General features: G+C 43.5%; 1 protein-coding gene across 1 annotated transcript in view; it reads right to left on the bottom strand.

Annotated features, from left to right (window-relative positions):
* Window positions 1-1,228: 1,228 nt before the first annotated feature.
* The window catches only part of LOC148118869 (uncharacterized), a 67,653-nt gene continuing 43,040 nt past the window's right edge, over window positions 1,229-25,841 (bottom strand). Inside the window, 7 exon segments of the mRNA XM_087899413.1 lie at window positions 1,229-1,707; window positions 1,916-1,954; window positions 1,957-4,823; window positions 4,825-5,704; window positions 5,840-5,977; window positions 6,243-6,464; window positions 6,568-6,936. Coding sequence (XP_087755539.1) covers window positions 1,229-1,707; window positions 1,916-1,954; window positions 1,957-4,823; window positions 4,825-5,704; window positions 5,840-5,977; window positions 6,243-6,464; window positions 6,568-6,936 — 4,994 coding nt within the window.

Below are 25,841 nucleotides of genomic sequence, written 5' to 3'. Positions count from 1 at the left end.
AATACCATTGCCGAAACACAAGGGGTTAGGCCAGTATTACAGGCCCAGAGGGTCCCATTTGGTGGGACTAGATAATCGTTTCCTTTGATAACGGGCGTGGTTGAGGTGCAAGAGGGCTGGCCAGACGCAGCTCCTATGCAAACTCCAATACCTGTCAACTGAGTAAGGGTCAGATGATGGTCCATGCCCTGGCAGATGGGGGGTGGCGAGGTGACATTGCTATAGTTGCCCCTGAGAGCTATCCCCTCATAATATGGGGGACTTGGATTAAGGCAGAGCCAGCAATCGTGGGCCCGATCCGGGTCCGAGTGATTTAAGACCTGGTAAGCCCCCCTAATGAGGTTGAAAAGACGATCTCCTGTTCCTCCCTCTGGCTCGATTGCAGCCGCTGGGGAGGCAAGGGTGGTGCTGGGAGCGGCGGTAAGATCAGTCAGTCCAGGGGTAGCTGGTGCCTTGGGTAAAGATGGGGTCCTCTGATCTGCCAGGACCTGGTTGGGTCCTATCGCCCGGGAAACTATGGCCTCAGCTTTAAGCCGTATTTTGAAAACCAACCCCCTGTCTACAGATGACAGGTACCATCTAAGCCCCCAAGTACACCCTAGTTGCCATCCAGTGGCCTTTTTACCATGTTCAGTGAAGGTAATGTTAAGGGGTAAACATTTTCCATCAGTACAATTAAATTTTCCAAAGCTTCCTTCAACACAGTCTCCAGTCCCCAATGGATCCCTTGGGGGTCTCTCCCATCCGCAGGTCACCCTAATCTTATCCCAGTTGGAATGGGGTTTCCAATAGGCATCTCCGGTAGTCTCACATCCCCAGGCCGCACAGAACATGTAGTCATAGCCCCCACATTTATAGGCCGTAGCTGGATCTCGGCCATCCCGGGGGCAGACGTAGAAGTCGGCCCCTGCTAACCGACATCTTCGTAAGGTGTCTGAGCAGCCTACAAATCCTTCTCCTCCTGCCTCCGTGAGCGGCATCCGTTTTGCCAGTTGACTATGGTCAGAACTGGCTATGTCCCAGGAATCTAGTCCCACAGCCAGTTGACAGAAATCAGGGGTAAGGGGAGGCCACCATGCATTAAGGGCATGTTGGCCAGTCATCTTCCAGACTACTTCCCCAGTCTGGGAAATAATCTGCCAAGTTAAGGAGTAAATTGTGTGGGGACTTCCATTACGAGCCCCCATGGATCCCGAGATCAACATTGGAAAGACTAATGCCCGTAGCATTATTCCTGAACCAGTCTTATCTTTAAGGGGTTTTGGGAGCATTGGACCTTCCATCCTTCCTTTTGGCTAGCCGTCTGTTGTCCTGGGCTGGCGGCTTTCACGTGTGAGGTGTGGATCCAAGCAGCGATTCCGTCCACCTTAAGCGCTGTTGGGGTGGTCAGGAGAACAGTGAACGGTCCTTTCCAGCGTGGTTCCAGGTTCTTAGTCTGATGTCTACAGACCCAAACAGTGTCTCCAATCTGGTACTGATGAGGCACCACCGGCTGGTTGAGGTTGTCTCGGTAGGCTGCTGCTAGGGGTTTCCAGACCTCTTGTTGTACCAGCTGCAGGGCCTGTAAGTGGGCTTTTAGAGAAGGGGAGTTAGCATAGTCTGCAATGTCCGTGTCGAAGAAATGTATGGCTGGAGACGGTGCCCCATATAATATTTCAAAAGGGGTAAGTCCATGTGGCCCAGGAGTGTTCCTGGCCCGATATAGAGCTAGGGGTAGGAGCAACACCCAAACCTTTGTGCCAGTTGCAAGTGTTAATTTAGACAAAGTCTCCTTAATAGTTCTGTTCATATGTTCTACTTGTCCTGAACTCTGGGGTCTGTAAGCACAATGTAATTTCCAATCAATCCCCAGTAACTTGGTCACCAACTGACTTACCTGGGAGACAAAGGCTGGCCCATTATCAGATCCCAATACCTTTGGCATCCCGTATCGGGGAAAAATTTCTTCCAACAGCTTCTTGGCAACCATCTTGGCTGTGTCATGTTTAGTGGGATAGGCCTCTACCCATCCTGAAAAGGTGTCTATAAAAACCAGCAGGTACCTGTATCCATACAAACCAGGCTTAACTTCAGTAAAGTCTATTTCCCAGTGGACACCAGGCCGATATCCTCTGAGGCGTACCCCTTGGAGGGCTTTCGAGTGGCCTGCATTAATCTGGGCACAGGCCCTGCAATTGTCTGTTGCCCGTTGGAGTGCCCCGTCCCTGCTCAAGAGGTACTGTCCAGTTTCCATTCTGTCTAGGAGGGTTTTCATTTTCTTCGTACCAAAATGAGTCAACTTATGTAAGTAGTCTATAAGTTCTTGGGTTATTTTTATGGGCACCGCTATTTTTCCCCGATAAATCCAGCATCTATTTGCTGAATTATAGTCTGCCCCCAATTTTTGGAGTAAGTGTATGTCCTCTTTATCATAGGCCCAGTCTATTGTGGATTGGACGGGCTCTGATACCAGGGGGAGAATTTGTGGGCCCAAAGCAGCCTCTCGGGCTACTTCGTCTGCCCGCCTATTTCCTCTGGCTTCAGGGTGATCTCCTCTTTAGTGTCCGGGACAGTACATAATGCTCAGTCTCTTGGGGAGGAATAAGGCTTCTAATAGGGCAAGGATCTCTGCCTTATTTTTAATTTCCTTGCCTTCTGAGGTTAGGAGCCCTCGTCTTCGGTAGATTTCTCCATGTATGTGTGCGGTAGCGAATGCATACCGACTGTCAGTATAAACATTTAGCTTCTTACCTTTTGCCAATTTAAGGGCTTGGGTTAGAACGATGAGTTCAGCTCGTTGGGCCGAGGTGCCGCTGGGCAAGGCACTGGCCCAGATTACCTGGGTCTCCATGGTAACTGCGGCTCCTGCCCTGCGTTCTCCATTCAGTAGATAACTGCTCCCATCGGTATACCAGGTGTGGTCCGCATCTGGGAGGGGCTGGTCAGTCAAGTCCATTCGGGTTCCATGCATTTCCGCCAGGATCTGAAGGCAGTCATGCTGGTCTGGTCCTTCCGGCGTGGGTAGCAAGGTCGCCGGATTGAGGGCGACTACAGGTCCGAACTGGACTCGGTCCGTATCCAACAGCAAGGATTGGTAGTGTGTCATGAGGGCATTGGAGAGCCATCAGTCAGGGGGCTGTCTAATCAAGGCCTCGATGGCATGGGGTGCCAGAATGGTCAAGGGCTGTCCCAAAGTCAGTTTGCCAGCATCCTTAATAAGGACGGCAATGGCTGCCACCATCTGCAGACAAGGGGGCCAGCCTGAGGCCACTGGGTCTAATTTCTTTGATAAATATGCGACATGGCGTTTCCATGGCCCAAGACTTTGGGTCAAAACCCCCTTGGCATAACCTTGTTTTTCATCAACGAACAGTTCGAATGGTTTAGTGATGTCAGGCAGGTTCAGTGCCGGAGAGGACAGGAGGGTGCGTTTGATGTCCTCAAAAGCCTTTTGTTGTTTATCTGTCCATCCAAATGGTACCCCCTGCTTTGTGAGGGGGTAGAAGGGAGCTGCCATTTCTGCAAAGCCTGGTATCCATAAGCGGCAGAACCCGACAGTTCCCAGGAATTCCCGCAGCTGGCAATGGTCTCGAGGTGCGGGTATACGAGATACATTCTCTTTGCGTGCGGCTGTAAGCCAACGCTGCCCTTCTTTTAATTTATATCCCAAATAGGTCACCTCAGTCTGGCATATCTGTGCCTTTTTGGCAGATGCTCGATAGCCCAGCCGTCCCATAGTTTGCAATAGGGCCCCCGTACCTTGCCAGCAGTCATGTTCTATGGAGGCTGCTAGTAGAAGGTCATCCACATACTGGAGCAGGATCAATGACGGGTGTTGAACTCTGAAGTCTGCAAGGTCCCGGTGCAAGGCCTCATCAAAGAGCGTGGGACTATTCTTAAAACCTTGTGGGAGCCGAGTCCAAGTCAGTTGGCCTGAAATCCCCAATTCGGGGTCCTTCCATTTGAAGGCGAAAAGGGGTTGGCTTTTGGGGCTTAATCTGAGACAGAAGAAGGCATCCTTCAAGTCTAGCACCGTATACCAGGTGTGAGATGGTGGCAGAGTGCTTAGTAAATTATATGGATTGGGGACGGTTGGGTGTATGTCTTCAACCCTCTTATTAACTTCCCTGAGGTCCTGTACTGGTCGATAATCCTCTGTCCCTGGTTTCTTTACTGGGAGGAGGGGGGTATTCCAAGGTGACTGACAGGGAGTCAGAATACCTTGTTCTAATAGTCTCTTTATATGAGGTCTTATCCCCTGGTAGGCCTCATTTGACATGGGGTATTGTTTGACTGAGACTGGGGTGGCTGTGGCCTTCAGGTCTATGATCAAAGGGGGCTGCTGTAAAGCTAACCCCATACCCCCCATCTCGGCCCATGCCAGTGGGTACTCTGTAAGCCATATGTCCAAGTCCCTGGATCCTTGTGTCTTACAGTCCTGTTCATATAGTCGGTATTCGTCTTCCAATTGTAAGGTCAAGACTTGGAGGGGGTTCCCATTTAGGCCCGACACTCGAGCCCCTGCCCCCTCAAAGTGAATTTGGGCTTTCAGTTTGGTGAGTAAGTCTCGCCCTAGTAAGGGATAGGGGCAGTCTGGGACATGTAGGAAGGAATGAGTTACTTTACCGGTTGCTAGTTGTACCTTCCGTTCGGTGGTCCAACAATATCTTCTTCTGCCTGTGGCGCCTTGTACCCAAGCAGTTCACTCACTGAGCGGGCCTGGTGACCGGGTAAGAACTGAATGCTGAGCCCCGGTATCCACTAAGAAGGCAACTGGCTGCCCCCCGACATCGAGTGTTATCCTGGGCTCAGGGGGGGGGGGGCTCCTGGCCCTGACTTCCCTAGTCTTCATCTAGGGCTAGGAGTGAGGCTTGTGGTTTGGGGCCTCTGGGTTTGCGGGTCTTCTTAGGGCAGTCCTTTGCCCAGTGCCCTCTTTCCTTGCAGTAGGCACATTGGTCGCGTTCCACGCGAGGGCCTCTCCGTTCTCCCATCCTGTCTCCCTTTCGGCTGTCCTGTCCCTGAACTACGGCAGCCAAGAGGTGACTTAGTTCCCTATTTCTCTTTCTGTTTCTAGCATGCTCCTTTTCCTCTGCTTCCCTTCTCAATCTATCCTCCCTTTCTTCTTTCTCTCTATGGATACGGTCCTCCCTTTCCTCTTGAGTCTCCCTCTTATTAAAGATTTTCTCGGCTTCCTTAAGTAGATCTTGCAGTGTATATCCCTGCAAATTTTCTAACCTCTGTAACTTGTTCCTAATGTTGGGTGCAGACTGGCAAATAAAAGACATCGACATACCGGTAGACTGCCCTGGGTCCTCAGGATCATAAGGCATATACATACGATATGCTTCCTTAAGTCTTTCCGAAAATGCTGCTGGAGACTCATCTGCCCCTTGGATTGTCTGCATTACCTGTGCCAAATTAGTGGGGCGGCAACCAGCCCCTCGGAGACCCGCTATGAGCAACTGGCGGTAAAGGCGTAGGTGCGTCCTACCTGCAACCATAGCGTGATCCCAGTCAGGCCTGGTGAGAGGGAAGGCAGCATCGATCTCATTGGGCAACTGGGTTGGCCTTCCATCATCTCCTTGGACCTGCTTCCGTGCCTCTACGAAGACCCTTTGTTTCTCCTCAGAAGTGAGGAGAGCCTGTAAAAGCTGCTGGCAATCGTCCCATGTTGGCTGGTGGGTGGTCAGAATAGACTCTATTAAGTTAGTTAATGCTATGGGGTCTTTGGAGAAAGGGGAATTGTGTTGTTTCCAATTGTATAGATTAGAGGCAGAAAAGGGCCAGTATTGAAGTTGGCCGTCATTTCCCTGTCACAAGGGAAATGCTTGGGAAGTTGAGTCTGGGGGAGACGGTTCACGCTTTCCCCAGAGCCTGCTCGCGACGGGGGAGGCAACAGGCTGGGAGTTCTGTGACGAGGGCGTCGCAGAGTCAGCCTCACAATCTCCGGGCTCCTCCTGGGGATTATAGGCAGGAGGATCTTCGTCGGATAGGAGGTCTACGAGAGGGGCATTTGGGTCAGGGGGGGAGGACAGACTGCTTGTGGGCCCCCTTCAGCTTAGGGGTCTCCTTCTTCGTAAGTGCGGGATAAAGAGAGGAGGCCATAGGAGCAAGGGGCTTGGGTAGGGAAGGCAAAGGAGGGGAGGGCAAAGGAGGGGAAGGCAAAAGAGGATTCGGGGCCGAGGGAATGGGGCTTAGGGAGGGTTGGGGTTTGTCTGGAGAAATAAAGGGGGCAACCCAGGGGGATAGATCATAAGCCAAACTTTCCCAGGTGACGATATAAGCGACCTGGTCAGGGCGTCCATAGGGTCCTTTATCGAAGACCCGTTCTTTAACCTGCAAGATAATATTTTTGTCAAAGGTGCCATCCCGAGGCCAGCCCACGTTGAATGCGGGCCATTCCGAGGAACAAAATGTCCGCCATTTTTTCTTCTTGACCTCAAGCGACTGACTGCCCGCTCGGTTAGAGACGTCCAACCAGTGATCTAGAGTAAGGCTTAAGGGGGTAGTTAGAGACTGTCCCATGTTAGTATTCCGATAGACGAACAGACAAACCATAAAAATGAACAATAAGACGAATAGACTGACAATCAGACGCGCTGCGCGGCTTCGGCGGAAAGCCGAAAGCAAAAATTCGGACGGAAGCTTCGGAGAGGGTCCGGATCCCTCGCCTCCCAGAAGAACCACGTGCCCCTTGAACAAGGGCGGCGACCCAAAGAGTCCGACTCTGGTCGTGGGTTCCGGCAGATGAGCCCCAAAAAATCGGGCTCCAGACAGAAAAGTCCCGAAAAATCGGGCTCCAGACAGATGAGCCCCAAAAAATCGGGCTCCAGACACCCTTGGAACGTCTTCCAGAGTTGCGGGGGAGAAGTTCGGACCCGTCAGTCCCTTCTGAGGCCCGCCAGATACAGACCGACTCAGGTAAATCGAACAGAATTACAGATTCACAGCGCAAAACTTAGACAACAAAAGACATAAGACATATAAAGTGCTGGCCAGCTTACCTCCCGATGGTGGGTCGGTGGTCCCTGGGTAAGGGTCTCAATTTCCTGGCCAACGCACCAAATGAAAGACTCCCGAGGGATGTCTTCCTTCAGGAGAGACCCCGTGCCTCACGGACCAGTAGAAACCACTCAAACGGAAGCAAACAGCAAGAGGTTTATTCGGATACACAGGTACCTGGGGCAACAAAGTCTCTCGGAAGACTCGCGCGCGCCAGGCTGGGGCGAGGGGTTTTTATAGGGGAGCAAAAGTGCGCGTACAGAAGCGAGATGCGTGGTTATGGGGATTCATCCCATTGGTCAATTCAAATAAGGCTAAGAGCACGAGCTGAGTGGCAAATTCTTGACCTTTCACCTAAATACCAAGGAGGGGGTCATCTAGGGGCTTCCTGTTTTTCTTATCTCTTCCTCCTTCCCTAGCTGGAGACCCGATGGCCGGCTGTAAATACCCTGACTCATATCCTGCCACAGGACAAGAGGCCTCCTCCCCCTTATCTTACAGCAAAGGCTTAACTTGTTTGTCCTTAAGGCCTTACATTCCAACATCCAGGGTGGTATTCTTTTTTTTTTCCTTTTCAATAAGACAAAACAGAGACCAAAGATACACAGAGAAAGGCTAACAAAACCTATACAGACAAAACCACTTCAGAAATATAGACAGCCGGGAGGGCATATAGTTCCTCAAATCCGGGAGAACTTCCATATCCTCACCAGCGCCCAGGCAACCCTGGGGGGGTCCCTCTTGACCTCTTGGGATGTCTCTCCCAGGGCAGCAGTTGTTGATCTCTTAGCACATCTGCTGATCATTCCTTCCATCTCCTCCTGAGACAAGAGGGACTGCAAAACCAAAACCGAAAGTAACAGAAAATACAGAACCTGAATTCAGCCAGCACAGAAACACAAAGACACAGACAATATCTCACTTCCAAGTGGGTCTCTGGGGGCGAGGGTGGTCACCAATCCTGGGGCAAGCACCCAAATTAAAGACCCCTGGAGTGGAGAGACTCTCACTCAAATCTCAGGATAACACAAGTCCCCAGGAACTCACAAAAAAACATCCTTGCTGCAATCACATGAGGTTTATTGACAGGACAGGAGCCAGTACACTAGAACCAAAATTCATTTCCCATGCAGGGATAGAACAGTTAGACTACTAGTAGCTGGGAGAAGGGGTATTTAAGGGGAAAAAAACATGACCCAATAACTCAAAGGTGGTAGGGAGGGCATCATTGGAAAATTCCCAAAATACCAGTGATCATTGGAAAATTCCAAAAAATACCAGTGATAATCACAAGGGGGAAATCCCCTGTTTCTCAAGATTATTCTCAAGATTATAATCTAACTTTATGGTCAGCTAGTTCCTGGAACAGAGTCACTGAACTGGCTAACCTAGATTTTTGTTTCTTCTCTCCCTGCTAGATTTTTTTTTGACTCTATGTTTTCTGTTAGAGCGGTCTGAATTTATCTGGGTCTTTCAATGTGATGAGGCAAATTTATGGAAAGAAGTGTAATGGAGACCTTCAGTGGAGGGAGCATGTGACACTGATGGACTAGAGTCTCTCAGCATCATAAAAACAGATTAGTGTGGGTGTGTGTAGAGACTAAGTGAGTAGGCTAGGATCCACTGAACCTGATCATTGACTAAACAAGCAGACAACCAAAATAAATGGCTGAAGAGACAATTTAACAATTAAGAGCACTTGCTGTTATTCTTTTGCTATCACTTTAAGAACTAACCACGCCCACCCCAGCGACTTCTGACCTTCCCCTGCCACCATCTTCTCCCTCTCTTGTGTGTTTGTCTCATGTCATGTGTACGTGTGCCTTTGGTCTCTCTATGTTTCTCTTATGTCTTTCTGTTTTCCTCTTCTTTAAGCAATAAATGTCTCCCTCTTCTTTAAATAATACTATGTCCTGTGAGCCTTTTATCCACTGTAACCGCCCGCCTCACTCCCCTGGCCGCATGGCGCTGCCATCCTGGAGATCTTACAAGGACCGACAGCCATCCTTGTTGGACTAGAAGCTGCTCCCATCATCCCATCATCATAATATTTTTAAAAGAACAATATTTGGTGCCTCAGACTCGAGAGATTCACCCGACAAGGGCCAGAGTCCCAGCTTCACCTTTCATCTGGGACTCTGACTAACTTCCAGGATTGAATTGGGACCGAGGGCCTTCCTCAACACCACCAACTCCCTGGACTCCTTCCTACAAACAACACCGGCTTCTAATTGTAAGTTTCCTCACTCCAGCCAGCTTATCTGAGCCTTTTTAATCCGGGATTGACTGGTCCTCCCGGTGTTTCTGGGCTCGGGGGGTACTTCTCCACCCTGTCGCTGGCGTTCATTACAGCTTGAATCCTGTTAAGCCCGTGCATTCCCTCAACTGGAGCCCCGGGGGCCTCCAGTCTCCTTCTTCTTTTATTTCATTCTTTCTTTCTCATCTTTCTCACGGACAAAAAGGGCTGATCCAGTTCAGTCTTTAGCATCCCACATGTGTACCTCGGACGCTTGGGCACATGTCTGGATGTTCGCTTGCATCTCAAACGGGGAGCCATTACCCATAGGCTTGAGATGCCACGTTTTTTTGCGGGATTTTCATGGTCTTGACCTGGGAAAGCAAGTCGTACCAGCCTAAATATGCATTAAATTGTCTGTTTATGTGGGTTTTTCACGATTCAGACTCTGGATAACAACCAGGCACCCCCAGTTTTTAAAATTCCCGCAGTTTTCCATTCAAGCCACAACACGTGTCCGCCGCCATGTTCACTTGAGTGAGGTGACTTTATCGCTAGATTCACTGAGAGCCAGATCATGCAACCAAGCCCTCCCACTGTTACGTATGTCCTGCTTTCCCCCTCACTCCTTGATGTTCACTGAAATCCTCTCCTTAGCTGTGATTGCAGGTGTTTTGCATACTGACATACTGACATGCTTTCTGATAGGGCCCATCAGAAGCATGCAGTTTGCCTAATTCCTGTTCAATCTTTCTATGTATAATGATTGTTAATTTCATTTAGTTTCAGACTACAAAATCGTAAGTCTCATATTTTAAACTGGTATGTACTTTTAAGCTGTTTTCTACCATTGTCAGTTCTGCCACTAATCTTAATGTTACAAACAGTTTTTTTTCTTTCTGTCTGCCTTTTTACAAATATGGATCTTACCTGTTAAGAGTCAGTACAGTCAAACTCAGACCTAACCTTCCAGACAGATTCTATACTGCAGCTATACCTAATAATCAGCCCTTAACTGCTCAGAGATCTGGGAAATGCGATATTTAATTTAAAAAAACTTTTCATAACAAAAAGAGACAGGTTGGCTCCTAGCAAGCACTCTGTTTCCTCTGAGAAGACAGAAGACAAACTATCACTGACCACCATCCATCTGCAGTTTGCTTTGACTGCCAAGTGCTAACCATTGGGCAAAAACTGCCTTTCACCTAAACTGGAGACCTCCAAACGTGGACAAAATCACTGGAATTGACAGCCTAGCTGCCAAGGTCAAGGTAGGCCTGTCTTCTTAAAGATTTCTTAGCCCACAGGGTCTTCTAAAGCCGGACAGGCTCTGCATTAAACAACAAAGGTCAAATACAACTTTCAGCGACCAGGGAGAACCCAAAAAGTATCTCTGGGTGCCAACCAAGTAAGTTCTCTGTCATTTTTTAATCAGTAACTCAAGTAAAATCTTATCCTTGTCAAAGATCTCTGACAGTATGATAGCTGAGAGGTTTTGCCAGGTTGTCTCACCAAATAAAAATACTTTTCATTATAATTTCTGCTTTTATAAACCCAAGGAGTTCTTTATATATATATATATATATATATATATATATATATATATATATATATATATATATATATAAAACTTCTGTTTTTCTTATAAGTTCCAGGGAGCTGAATTAAAGAACCCTTCATAAACAGGTCAGATACAAACCCCTCAATTCCCTGGTCCTAAAAGTTTTTTCTCAATTTACCTTTGTCCTCTGTTCTGCCAATACCCTAACCAGGTACAAGGGAGACCAGACATTTCCATGCCACAGACACCTGTTGGGAGCAGAGACCAACTATGCCAGGATGTGAACAGCACCCAGTTTCTCTTGGATCTCCCTCACCCCCCCAAAGATGATGCCCACAAATCAGCCGTAAGCAGCCTTGAGAATTCGCTGCCCCAATTCCTTTAATCTGTAATGTCTAACCTACTTTGTATTATAAAAAGGATCTGGGAATGTTATTCTTTTGCTGTCACTTTAAGAACTAACCACGCCCACCCAAGCCACTTCTGACCTTCTCCCGCCGCCATCTTCTCCCTCTCTTGTGTGTTTGTCTCGTGTCATGTGTACGTGTGTCTTTGTTTTCTCTATGTTTCTCTTATGTCTCTCTGTTTTCCTCCTCTTTAAGCAATAAATGTCTCCCTCTTCTTTAAATAATACTATGTCCTGTGAGCCTTTTATCCTCTGTAACCGCCCGCCTGACTCCCCCGGCCGCATGGCGCTGCCATCCTGGAGATCTTACAGGGACCCACAGTCATCCTTGTTGGACTAGAAGCTGCTCCCATCATCCCATCATCATAATATTTTTAAAAGAACAATACTTGCTATTCTTCCAGAAGTCCTAGGCTGAGTTTTCAAAATTCATAATGCAGGTCACAACTATCTTTAACTCCAGTTCCATGAAGTTTCATGGCCTCTTCTGCTGTCTCTATATGCATCATTCACATGGTGTACATACATGCACTCAGGTTAACATACACCCACACATAAAATAAAATAAATGCATTCTTGTGTGTCTGTATAGTGTATCCCAGACAGTGTCAGATTCCTGGATATGGAGTTAGTGGCAGCTGTGAAATGCTCCATATGGATGCTGGGAACTGAACTCTAGTCCTCTTTCAGAGGAGCAAGCACACTTAACCTATGAGTCTTCTCTCCAAAGATTTTATTTTAATTGTCCCTAGAATGTTGTAAAGTAAATTCTGGGGATTAGAAAAATAATAAATAAATAAATTGAGAAACTTAATGAATAACAATTGCATAGTAGTAGTGTTATGCCAAATCCACAATCTCAGACAAGCCGACAAGGAAACCAAGAGTCCCATATGTAAAAGCAAAGAACCTTTATTTTGATGTCTTTGCAAACTCAGTCTCCCCACATGTCCAATGTATTGGAATAACCGGATATCTTCAGCTCAATTAGAATGGGTTTTATAGTAGTAGAGGTGGGGGTGAGGGGTTTCTGAGGATTTAAGACCCCTGATTGGATAATATTCATCTAGGGTTTCTGCTGACTGTGAGCAGCAGGTGTTTCTATCTACAGTGCTTGGAATGCCAGGGATTTTCTTTGAATTGTCTGTTCTTGGGTTGGGGGTCAGATGACCTCAGCTTGTGGTTTCTCCTGCAGCCTGGCTTCTTCTCAGGGTAAACAATTGAGACTCCAGTCTCTATTAAAATTCACTGATGGGCAGAGTCCCAGGTGATAATGATTGGAGGAAGTAAAGACTTAGACTATCATGGTTAGCCCTCACACTAGTACAATAATAAAATAATAATGGTTAAGTGCTAAGTAGCAATTGTATATAGTATACACTAGTAAAAATAATAGCAGGCACTTCATTCTCAGAAGGAAGAAGACCCAAGGCAGATGGAGTAAGCTTTATGTCATCTGATATGCAGTAGAATTGGTAACGTTTGTTGCCTTGTATATAAAAAAACAAGTATTTATAAGTTCAAAAGTATGAATTTCTAAGAAAAAGTAAATATATTTTGTGGGCCACAAAAATAATGCCAAAAAATCTATATCTATATTTTATTCTTAACTCTTAAAGTTGACCCATCTAAATAAATTGGCACTTAGTACTAAAATATATTGACAAAAATTTTCCAGAGCTCAATTGTATTTTTATTTTTGTTTCCTTTCACCAGATAACTGGTTTCTTGATTTTTTTTCAAATGGAGGATGACACATGGAGGATATGTCAAAGGTAAGACTTCAAAGTATGAGTGGGTGTGAGACAAAATTCTGTTATGCTAACAAAAATAAATAAATTAACCAAGTTGGAGCTCCACATATCATTTTAAAAAAACAGTCATGCCTGCTGCTCTCAATTGCTTTTTGTTAAAAGTGAAATAACTCAATATTTGAAGTGTCAGAGAGGCAGTGAAGAGACTCACTTCAGATTCTACACTGCATAGAATTAATTGGTTCAGTTGAAGTTGGAGGATTATCTAGGGACTTCTGATAAATGCTCTTTAAAAGCCATGGCACAGTAGCTTTTGAAGCGAGAGGAAGATCAGGCTTAGTATGAGCTGCTCAATTGACGGCATTTATAATTTGGCTAAACTCATCCTAGAAATAAAGGTTTCCACCAAAAATTGCATGGAATTTACAACCAAATGAATATGAGGGAGAAAAAATATGCAGAGAAGAATCTTATGCTTGGTACAAATGCAACTTTTGAGGTGAGAACAAAAACTGTAGTAAATCTACCATTCACAAGATAGAAAGAATGTATGTATAGGTCTGTTCCTCTAGCCCGAGGGATGCTTGTAAGAGAGTTACTCCCTTAATATCAGTCAACCTTTCCTGGAGGGTTTGACAAAGCAAGTCTTTTGTCCTCAACCCTAATGCCAATGAAAGACTGAAAATTCTACAAATCTGAGGGCAAAAAAATAGTTGGAAGACTTATAACTGCCTTTTCACTAACAGTTTATGTACATGATACCACTTATCTAATATCTAAACAGTCCTTTAGAGTTTAACTTTCACTCTCTCTGCCTGGTTGGCTTTGTTTCAGTGAAAAGTTAGTAGAAAGTGCCTTAGATGCTCACCTTAGCTTAGCACTAGAGCTATGGGTAAAAGTGACCAAACTGCCTTCCTAAGTAAGGTCCTTTGCCAGGAAATAAAGAGAGGCTTGTTGGATTGTTTCCTAATAAAAAGTTATAAATCTATCATCAAATTTTGATAATGCCTAATACATTTTAGTTCCTCCTTCAAATTATTTATTTTTTATTTCTTTTTTATGGGTTGCTGTTATTCAAAATGTTGGTCAAAAGAGTTGTTAAAGATATCATCAAAAAATATAGCCCTTCAGTTTGTCATTGTGTCCATATGAGACACACAAAGAAAACTTTGTCTTGTTTTCTCTTTGTGAAGAGGAACTCTCCATGAACCCATTTCTGTACACAGCATTTGCTGCAGTGAAATAGCTAAGACACATAAGAGTGTACGCTTCAGTGTCCCATGGCAGAAACAACATGAAGATATTAGATAAGCTCTTGGCATTATTGAAGAGCATAACCAAGACTGGTTTCATGGAGTTTGAGTATACTTTTAGTGTTGAAGTGGACTCAGAAACAAAGCAAATCAAATGAAAAAAAAAACCCTTGAACTAAGTTCTTAGGATTTTATGTTAAAGGATGTTTGATTTAATAAGCTGCCATTGTGTAGCAGCTAGGGTCTAGCATTCTAGGCACTGAGATCTTCATGGTATACAACTTATAAATTCTGTCCTTGAAGACCTATCATGTACAGTTCTGGAACAGCCTATGATCTGAGTCTTCCTGTCCATGTGACAGAAAGAAAAAGGAAGATTTCATCTTTGGTCTTGTCAGCAACTTTACTGAAATTCTGTTGATATAATCAACTATCATGACCAAGGCAACTTTAAAAAAGATTTGGGCTTATGGTTCCAATTGTAGGCTAGGCATGGCAGCAGGAGGCCAGGAAAGATACACTAAGAGAGTGTGTCTTCAACAGCATGCACACAGGAAGAAAAGCAAACTGGGAATGGAGCCAGGCTATGACCTAATACCTCACCCAGAATGACATACTCCCTTCAGCAAGTCTGTACCACCACTCCAAATAGTGTCACCAAGTAGAGACCCTGTATTCAAATACCTAAGCCTATGTGGAATATTCTCATTTCAACCACCATAATAACCACATTAAATAAAAAAAAGTGTCTACAAAGGGGTATAGTACAAACAAAAACAGAAAAAAAATCTAGGACCCCAAAACATAATATGGAAGAATAGGAGATGCAGTTTGGAGAGATAAAGTCTTTATGCAGAGGACACTTTCTCTGAGAGGGAGAAACAAGCTTAAACACTATGTTCAGAGTTTCTATAACAAGTTCAGTAGGTCACACTTTCACTATTCCTATTATTTTGCTGCCACCCATTCCTCACTTCTCAAGTAATTAATACAGCAGGTCTGTCTTCTAGAGTGCTTCAAATCTCCCATCTCAGTACCACCATTATTTAATTCCAAGACTGTTTCCTTTATCTCACAAAATCTTTTTTCCACTTTATGTCTTCTGCCATACTGATGTACACAGTTTTCTCAAAAAGGTAAATGCAAAAATTATAGGCTTATAATTCTAGCTTACAGATTTTTTTCTTTCCCTTTTCTGCAGGGAAGTCAAGACAGAAACTAGAAACATCTAGCCATATTACAACTACAGTCATGAACAGAGAAAAATAAATGAATACATGATAGTGCTAAGCTTGATTTATCTACTCTTATTCTGTACAGGCTCTAAAACCAGGAACTTGTGCTGATCACTTTCAGGCTGGCTCTTCCACATTAGATAAAGTAATCAATATGATTCTTTACAGAAATGGCCACAGGTCCTTCTGATCTATACAGTTTCTTACTGAGGAATCTTGCCTCAGAATTTGTATCAAGGTTACAATTACTGATAGGAATATTTTCCTAACTGAGTCACTTCACCAATGCAAAATAATCCCAATTAAGCCAAATCAGACCAGATTAAAAGATATCTAGGTTTAATTAGACACCTGTGCTCCTGGGTGGCCCTGAGGGGAATGGGAAAGTACCAACATGACCACCAGAGAGGAAAAGGGAAACCCATGTTTATTTTCTGGGGATCAGTTTAAATAGCCTGTGGGAGTGGTCTTGACCTTTCGTGGGGAGGAGTCAAGGTTTGAGGGGCACAAGAGAGGGGCCTCCAAAGATGCAGGCCGAGGCTGGGATGACATTCCAGACTATTTGTATAAAGGGTGACAGAAAGCCGAGGTAATGTTTATGTCGAACATCTTAAGCTCCCTTTGGAGAAAGGGGCATCAGCTCAAATCTGGCTACTTCCTTCATTCATGGAACAATATGGGGGAGGGAAGAACTAGGTATTGGTGGGTTCATGCACAGCAAGAGGTGTAGCTGGAGAGGCATCCTCTTTACTGTCATGCCGAGATACCAGGCATCTGTTTATTGAGGGACATAAGAAAGCAGATGTCTAGGAGAAACAATATATTTATTACCCATCTTGTTTATATCACCAGAGATGAGTATGCTAGCCTGAGGAACAAGTCGGCACTTCACTGTGGCATCTTGAAAAACCAGAGGGTAGAAGATCCTAACTGTTGGACAGACCAAGGATCCTGAATAGGTGCATTCTTGAGCCTAGAGAGATGGTACCAGCATAGGTGTCCCAGGAGCTTGGCTGCCGAGGGAGTGGTAAAGATTACCATGTGAGGTCCTGTCCATTAAGGTTCAAGAGACCTAGGAGTTAGTCATTTGAAGAATACTTGATCCCCTGAGGAAAGCAGGGCAGGTTTAGGGGCACTAGGGTCCACTGATGTAGGGGCAGGTAGACAACTGTCAGTATGTGAATGGCAAAGGGACCTCAGAATGGAGAGATAGGGTAGATACCAAATCAATGGAGGAGTTTGGACTGGGAAGTGATGGTTAAGGAGAAAGGGCCTGCCATAAAGAAGCTCGAAAAGGCTCAGGTCCATAGAGGAACATAAGGTGGTCCTGAGGTGAATAAGTGCAATGAGGAGTGGGAGGGTGAAGAAAACCTGAGTTCAAAGGAGAGCTTGATTAACTGTTGCTTGATGAGTTCAATTACCCTCTCCATCTTTCTCGAGAATTGTGGATGGTAGGGGATGTGGAATTTCTAGGAGATATTGACAGATTCTGGCATGAGCTCCATGACCCTGGAAGTGAAGCCTGGCCCATTGTCCATCTGGATGGTTTGTGGGACCTTAAACCAAAGAATGATGTGGGGCAGGAGTACCTGAGGATACTCTAAGGGTACACCACATCTACCCTTTCCCTGGAGGCTGGAAACATTTCTATCCATCATGTAAAAGTGTCCACAGTGTTATGAGATAACAAAGGTTTTTTATGAGTAGGTATATGAGTGAAATCAACCCGCCAATCTTCACCTGGTTTGTGTCCATGAAGCTGATGTAGAGACTGATGTATGTGGAGAACTCCCTGTGGGTTGGCATAGCCACACATCTGGAGTAGTGAACGAATGGAATATGATCTCAGAGATTAATGGGGTCAAAGAGAGACTCCAAGAATCAGAACAAAGCTTAAGGGCCTATGTGTAAGGTCTGGTGGATGTCTGAAATGATTGACAATGCCTGGTCTTGAGGAAGGATGAGACTGTTATTTAAATAGAACCATTCATCCTTTGTTTTTGTGTCCTTCCTTTTTAAAAGTTTGTTTCTCTATTTTGGTTGGTAACAGGGCTGATAGGAGGAAATTAAGAACAAAATAAGTTCTATAGAATCCAAGGAGCTGGAGGCTAGCCCCTGGGCCACTGAGTCAGCTTTGGCATCATGTAAGTTCACTGGGTCTCTGGAGGACTGATGTCACTACAGTGAATAATGGCTAGTTCTGCAGGGGGTTGGAGGGCCTTCAAAAGGTTAGCTATAAGGAATCCATTAACTACGGGAATGCCCTTGGTACTAAGGAAGCTCCTTTCCTTACACAATGAAGAATGAGTATGGACCATTAAGAAGGCATATTTAGAGTCAATATAGCTATTAGCATTCTGGCCCTTGGCTATGTGGAGTGCCCTACTCAAGGGAATTAATTTGGCCTTTTGTGAGAAGGTTCCCATTGGCAGGTTGGTCACTTCAACTGTGTTAGTGGAAGTGACCACTGTATACACTGCATGAGGGTTTCCTTATTTATCTGTAAGGGAATTTCCATCAACAAACAGGGTGAGTTGGGGATCTGTAAGTGGCTGGTCTAGAGGACCTGGCCAAGGTGAGGTTAAAGTCTCTAAAACCTCTGGGCAAGAGTGAGAGGAGATACCAGAGGGGGGGAACAGGAAAAGGGGTTGCAGGGTTTAAGGCAGGACTGGAAACCAAAGTAATTTGGGGGTTTTCTAGAAACAATAACTGAAAAATCAGGATTCATTAAGGCCCAAGGCAAGAGAAAGAGAGATAAAGGAGTGTCTCAGGAGGTCTGAGAGGCAGTAGGTGGTATATACCAGGATTGGCCAAGATAAGGTGATCTTGAGAGCCTCCTGAGTAAGTTCAGCTACTGCTGTCAGGGCTCTTAGGCATGGTTGCCATCCACAGATGGTGATGTCCAGCTGTCTGCATAAAAAGGCAACAACCCAATTTGAAGGCCCAGCCTATTGGGTTAGAACTTCCATGGCCATTCCTGACCTCTCATCTATATAGAGATGGTAAGGTTTCATGGGGTCTGAAAGAACAAGAGCAGAAGCTGTTAGAAGGGCATCTCACAGTAGAAAGAAGGGGTGACAGACGGTGGCCAGGTGGGAAAGAGAACCCATGGAGGTCTCTCTGGTTGCCTGGTACAGAGGCTTTGCAGTAATAGCAAAGTTGGGGATCCAATGGCAAAAGAAACCTAGCAGGCACAAAAACAAGAGGATTTAAGTTCCTGTGGTTGGAAGCCATAGATCACACAGGGCCTGGACCCTGTCAGAGTTGAGGTTTTAGATCCTGGGCTGATGGGGAAGCTCAGCCAATCACATCTGGTTTGGGTGTGCTGCCTGGAGGCCAGGTAGACAAACAGGGGAGACAGGTGCATGTGCTATCTGTGCAGTGCTTGCCTGACCCATTTGGACTTTGGACCTTCTACTTCAGTAGCATGAGTTTCCCTGATTTTTTCAATTATTAAATTAAAAGAGGAGGATAGGATTTTAGAGCAACAGGAAAGAGAAAAAGGAACTGAAATTTCCCTAGATCAAATTCTAGGTGATGGACTTTACTCAGATCCTCAGGACTAAGCTCTTTATGATGACCACACCCTTTCCATGTGTGCCACCACAGCTTTAAAGGCTTGGGACAGGGTTCAGGACCCAGGACAGAGAGTGGAGTCATATCTCAGAGTTAAATATGGTCAAAAAGAACCCTTTAGTGACTTTTTGCAAAGACTAACTAGGGCCGTACAAATAGGGATAACTGACCCAGAAGCCAGACGTATAATAATTGAATCTTTAGCTTATGAGAATGCCAATGGAGAGTGAAAAAGGATCCTGGGGCCTTTAAAGATAAGATCAGCCCACGTGGAGGAATGGGTCTTGCATAGAATAAATGTTGAGACATTTGACTATGGCACTGAAGCATGGGTAGGAGAAACAATTTTCAATGGTAAGAGAAGACATCAAGATACCAAATGTTTTAATTGTGGTAAATTGGGACATATGAGAAGGGATTGTAGACAATGGATTTCCAGGAATAATGCCTCTTCTGGGAATAACAGGAACAGGAGGACTCAGTCTTCAGGTTTATGTAGAAAATGTGGCAAAGGCAGACACTGAACAAATGAATGTAGGTCAACAAGAGATAGACAAGGCAACCCGATACCATTGGAAAATGCCATGGGGAGCCTCTTGCAAGCCCCCATGATGACTGTGGACCAGTGATTTCCAGTTACTGTAAAGAACATGTCTCATCAGGAAAAATAGAAGTCCCATGCCTGATGTCAAAAGAAATAACAGTCTGAATGATGAGATCATTGTGAAGAATTAATAAAGAAATCTGAAGGGACAGAGGAAACATCTATTCTGGCAGACATCTATGAATGAACAAAGACCAAAGCTAAGAGTATGTTTAAATGGCATTTTTATTGAAGGCTTATTGGACATGGGTGCAGATGTAAGTATCATTACTCCAGAATCTTGGCCTCCGAATTGGTCTCTTCAGGAGGTAGATGTTCAGTTCATGGGAATTGGAACCCTATCTCAGGTGAGACAAAACTTGAGAAGGGTTGAATGCATAGGGCCAGAAGAGCAAATAGGAAAACTAAGGCCATATATAGCCATTACTGCAGTGAATTTATGGGGTTGTGACCTATTGCAGCAATGGAATACCCAGATTAACACTCCTGCTGCTTCTAATGTTTATATTTCTGAGGAAAATATCAGAAGATATTATAGACGACGAAATTGGCCATTCGGGCTAAATAAGAACACAAAGCAATTGATGACCCTTCAGATGTACCAACAGCCCTGCCTCTAAAATGGTTGACTGAAAAGCCAATATGAATCAAGCAATGGCCTTACCTGAGGAAAAGTTGCAGGCTTTAGAACAGATGATACGAGAGCAAGTAGAGGCTCGACGTATAGAATAATCTACCAGCCACTGGAATTTTCCTGTACTTTTTGCTATGAAAAAAAATCTGGAAAATGGAGAATGGTGACAGATCTTAGAACTATCAACAAGGTTATTCAACCTATGGGTCCTCTGCAATTGGAATTCCTCTGCCCTCTCTGTTACCAAAGGGATGGCCTCTTATAGTTATTGATGTAAAGGTTTGTTTCTTCCTATACCTTTACAAGAAAAAGATAGAGAAAAGTTTGCCTTCACAGTGACTCCTTATAATACTTCTCAGCCTAGTAGGAGGTACCAGTGGGTTGTCCTCCCACAGGGAATGCTCAATAAACCCACCTTGTGTCAATATTTTGTAAGTCAACCATTGGAAGCAATACGTAAGAGATTTCCTAAGTATATAATTTACCATTACATGGGTGATATTCTGCTACCTGATTCAAACATAGATACCTTAGAAAGACTGTTTGAAGATGTAAAGATAGCTTTACCTAAATGGGGATTGTAGATTGCTCCTGAAAAAATACAGATTGGAGATTCTGTCAATTATCTAGGTTATAAAATAGGTTTACTAAAAATTAAGACACAAAAGACACAAATGAGGAGAGATCGATTACGGACACTTAATGACTTTCAAAGATTGTTAGGAGACATCTCCAGTCTACGACTGGCTGTTGAGATAACACCTGATCTAATAATTCATTTAAACAAAACCTTAGATGGTGATAAAGACTTGAACAGTCCCAGAGAATTAACAGTTAAAGCAGAAAAGAAACTGACAATGGTTGAGTAAAAATTAGAGGAGGCACATGTGGATAGGGTGAATCCAAAGCTTAGTTGGATTTTTGTCATATTGCCTTCGAGAATTTTTCCTACAGAAATCTTAATGCAGAGAGAAGGTATTATCTTAGAATGGATCTTTTTTTCACATAAACCAAGTAAAAAATTAAAAACTTATGTGGAAAAAGTCTCTGAATTAATCATAAAAGGTAAATTGAGACTTTGTTAACTAGCTGGCTTAGACCCAGCAGAAATTATAGTGCCTTTCACTACTGATGAGTTAAGAAAGTTATGGGAAGATAATGAACCATGGCAGAGAGCTTGTGCTAATTTTTTGGAAGAAATTAATAGCAACTATCCCAAAAACAATAGGCTTAACTTTATAAAGAGAACTTCTTGGATTATTCCTCAAATCGTATGTGATACTCTGATAACTGAAATCCATACATTTTATACTGATGCCAATAAATCAGGGAAGGCAGGTTACAAATCAGAAGAATTGAGTAAGGTGAAAGGAATAAAGCCCCTATAATTCTGTCCAAAAGGCAGAATTATATGCCATTCTTATGGTGCTAAGGGATATTAAAGAACCATTTAATATAGTTACTGACTCACAATGTACAGAAAGAGTTATCTTGCATATTAAAACTACTGAATTTATACCAGATGATACAGAACTGATTTCATTGTTTATCCAGGTACAAGACATGATCAGGAATAGGCTTTGCCCTATGTACATAACACACATCCAATCCCATACAGGTCTGCCAGGTCCTCTAGCACAAGGTAATGCAGAAATTGATCAATTATTGATTGGAAGTGTGCTGCAGGTCTCTGAATTTTATAAGAAACATCATGCCAATAGCAAAGGCTTGAAGAAAGAGTTTTCCTATAACATGGCAGCAAGCTAAGGAGATTATAAAGAAGTGCCCTACTTGCTCTTTCTATAACCAAACACCACTACCTGCAGGGACTAATCCAAAGGGTACTCAAAGTAGTGACATCTGGCAGATGGATATGTTCCACTTTGCAGAATTTGGCAAATTAAAAGATGTACACCACACCATTGACACTTATTCAGGCTTTCAATGGGCAACTCCTTTAAGTTCAGAAAAAGCTGATTCAGTAATCACTCATTTATTAGAAGTCATGGCCATTGTGGGTACACCTGCAGAAATAAAGACGAATAATGGTCCAGATTATATACTTAGGAAAATGAAACTGTTTTTTGCTTATTATAATATTAAGCATGTTACAGGTATACCATACAATCCTACACGTCAAGCAGTCATAGAAAGATCAAATCGAACTATAAAGGAAATGTTAAACAAACAGAAAGGGGTGGAAAATACCCCAGAAATAGATTACATAATGCTTTATTAACCCTGAATTTTTTGAACACTAATGGGAAAGGGACAACGGCTGCAGAAAGACATTGGATAATGGAAAAGTCCACAGAATTAAATCAACTAGTTTTTTTCAAGAATGTGCTGACCTTGAAATGGAAGCCAGGAGATGTGCTGCATTGGGGAAGGAGTTTTGCTCTTGTTTTCACAGGAGAAGAAAAATTGTGGATACCATAAAAAGTAATAAAGATTCTCTTTGAAGAGGAGGATCCTCTTGGAAAGGAAAAATGACAATTCATCCACAATGATGATAATCATATAGGTCGTAAGAAAAGCATATAGGACAGGGGCAAGGTTCTGTTTTTATCTCCGCAGGAAAACACTCATCTTCAAAAATTTCAGGGGTTCCTGGATGTTTGAATACTGACAGATGGAAACAATTTCTACCAAATAAGGATCAACAAGGCAATCAAATACGTTCTGTAAGTGAAATTATGCTAAACATATTCATATCTATGAATGTTTTTATGTTTATAAATTTAGAGAGCTGGTTTTGGAGTTGGACTCTGGCTCAGTTCTTGTCTAATTCCAAGCCTGTTGTTAAGTAAGAGAAAACCCAGAGTTTCTGTCTTATGTCAAGAGCCATGATATGGGACAGAAAAAAATTTACAAACTTTCTTTGCCTTTCCTCATATCTGTTTTTTTCTTTATCATATCTATTATTGGATAGATATTTCTGTATATGTCTATATAGGTCATGCTTAAGTCTTCCATAATGAACAATAAGTTTCCTTACAATAATCTTTGAAATTTCCAGGAAGAAGATTGGGCCCCACAACAACAACTCCACCTGGTTAATATGATGTCATGATGCTGATTGCACTACTACAAGAAAGACCTGTTTTGGGTACCAACTGCACAAGATGGTTCCAACTTGATTAGCTAAAATGGTGCATATCTTTTACAACATTCTGGCCAGACCTTCACAAAGTACCCAAAGTCTCAGAGACTATTTGTAATTTTATCAGACAAAATAATGATCTTGGAATTTAACCATTATTTACTTTCACAGGATCCCCTAGGAAAAACGTTGCTCCCATGACAGCTGGAAGCAATTTTAGAGGATGATGTCCCCTCTCACAGCAAAGTTGCCCTTAGGTTTAGGGACATCATTTAGGGTTTGGTTATAATTGGTATATGGTTGAGGGATGGGGAGGAATTTTATACGCTTAGGGGTGTTCTTGAAAACAAAAGATGGATAATTCGTGATGGGATAATAGATTGGTAATGTGAGTTATTGTTTTTAGACAATTATATTGGTATCTGTTCTTGGATATCAATACAAAGTTAAATTATATTGAATATTGTATGCATGTATGCTTCTACCTCTGTTTGAAACATTGTTTATGTATTGACATATATATTTACCATATTGCAGTGTACACTACTACCTCTGATCAAGATACTTATACATTGTTTACATTTGAAGGTCATTGTTCTTATTTATTGCACAGTTGTTTATTGTCTTAGTCTTTAAGTTAGATAGGTATCGAATATTATAGATCAATAGTCATCTATGTCTTTCATATTTATATTTAGGCTAATCAGGTTCTTTAGATAAATGGAGATTATATTCAATATAGATAGTATAATCTTCAGCCTCTTCAAAGGGCCTTTAATCTAACGTAGAGTTCAGTGGTAATGAGACGCAATCACTCCCAGCAACACCGATCTACTCCCAAGAGAATGTTGAGAACCAAAGAGACTCCACCTGGAGCCTTTCTTCTTGGCAGAACTGGCCTTTGGGCAAAGAAAAGCCCATACTTTGATGACTGACAGAGATACAGAGTATCTATAAATGGATAAAACAGGACTGTCATATCCTGCCAAGACAGGGTAAGATAGTTCTGAAAAGTTTCTTGCCTTTGAAAATGGTATGTCAGCCTTAGCCAAAGTTGGTTGCCTCAACATTGCAAATGAGACCTTGGATGATTGCTCTGGTAGACAGTTGTCTCTGTCATTTGTTGCACATTTTGGAAGTTTCTCAATTGTACTTCCTGTTCACTCAAGTAATATTACCTCCCTTCTCAGATCTTTGATGGAGTTGAAGATTAGATAGTTGTAGCTACTCCCCTCATAATTAACTAAACTTAATTTCAATACATTATTTAGACTCCTTGAAATAGAATGCTTAGTAAAACTTTTGTTATGTGTTTCTTGCTTAATATTGTTTATTGCTTGTAATTTTATATTTGGTATCTGTTCCTATTGTATATAGTTGTACTAGGTTTGGTTCGATCTTGGTTAGACAAAAGGGGGAGGTGATGGGGAAACTCAGACAATCACACCTGGCTAGATTGTGGCCTCCTAGAGCCCAGGTAGATAAATGGGGGAGAAAGGTATGCACGTTCTCTGCACAGTGCTCGCCTGACCCATTTGGACTTTGGACCTTCTACTTTGGTAGAGTGAGTTTCCCCATTTTTCAATTATTAAATTATATCTGTTGTTTTGAGCTGGTCTGGTTATTTTAGCGTACCGATCGAATATGCGTTCACTAACACTGGGCTAAGTTGAACACCCAGATATACTAGTGTAGGAGAACACAGCTGAGTCTTGGTTGGTAAGACTTGATATCCTAGGGATCCAAGGAAGTTCAGGAGCACAGAGGTGGCCTGTTGGGACAAAGACAAAGTAGAGCTGCAGAGAAGGAGACTATCCACATACTGAAGGAGTATAATAGAATCTGTGTCAAAGTTTGAGAGAGTTCAAGCCAGAGTTTGGTCAAAGAAATGGGGCTGTCCACAGAGAAAACTCTGTGGGAAAAGAGTTTATGTAAGCTGTCTGGAGGACCAGGAGTCAGGATCCATCCAGATGAAGGCAAAAAGGAAGTATGAGTCAGGGTATAAAGAGACAGTAAAGAAAGCATCTTTAAGATTCAGGACAGTAAAGTTGGATGTGGTAGGAGGGATGTTAGACAAGAGATTATATGGATTGTTAACCAGTGGGTGAACTGGAATAACTGTCTCATTTATAAGGTGGAGTTCTTGAACCGAAGAGTAAGCACCAGAGGACTTACACACAGGAAGAATTGAAGTGTTACAAGGTGAGTCAATAGGAATTAAAAGTTCTTGAGATAGGAGATAGGTGAAAATGGGCTTAAGGCCTTGGCAGTGGGTTTCAGAACTATGGAACTGGGGTCTGGAAGGGAAGGATGAAGGGTCTTTAAAGTGAACTAGGACTGGCTAGTAGTGAGTCGAATTATAGGAGTAGCAGTGTCCCATATTTGGGGATCTATTGGATAAGGGAGAGTAGGAATAGAGCAGTATGGGGTAGAAACCTGTGAGACCATTATAATGAGAAGAAAGCATATCTCAGGAGAGTATGGTAGGACCAAAGTGT

The sequence above is a fragment of the Myodes glareolus genome, chromosome 20, assembly GCF_982192425.1.
Source record: "Myodes glareolus chromosome 20, mMyoGla1.1, whole genome shotgun sequence".
NCBI classification, from domain to species: domain Eukaryota; kingdom Metazoa; phylum Chordata; class Mammalia; order Rodentia; family Cricetidae; genus Myodes; species Myodes glareolus.
The sequence above is the reverse complement of the archived record's forward strand: the minus strand, read 5'-3'. Positions and strand labels throughout refer to the sequence as shown.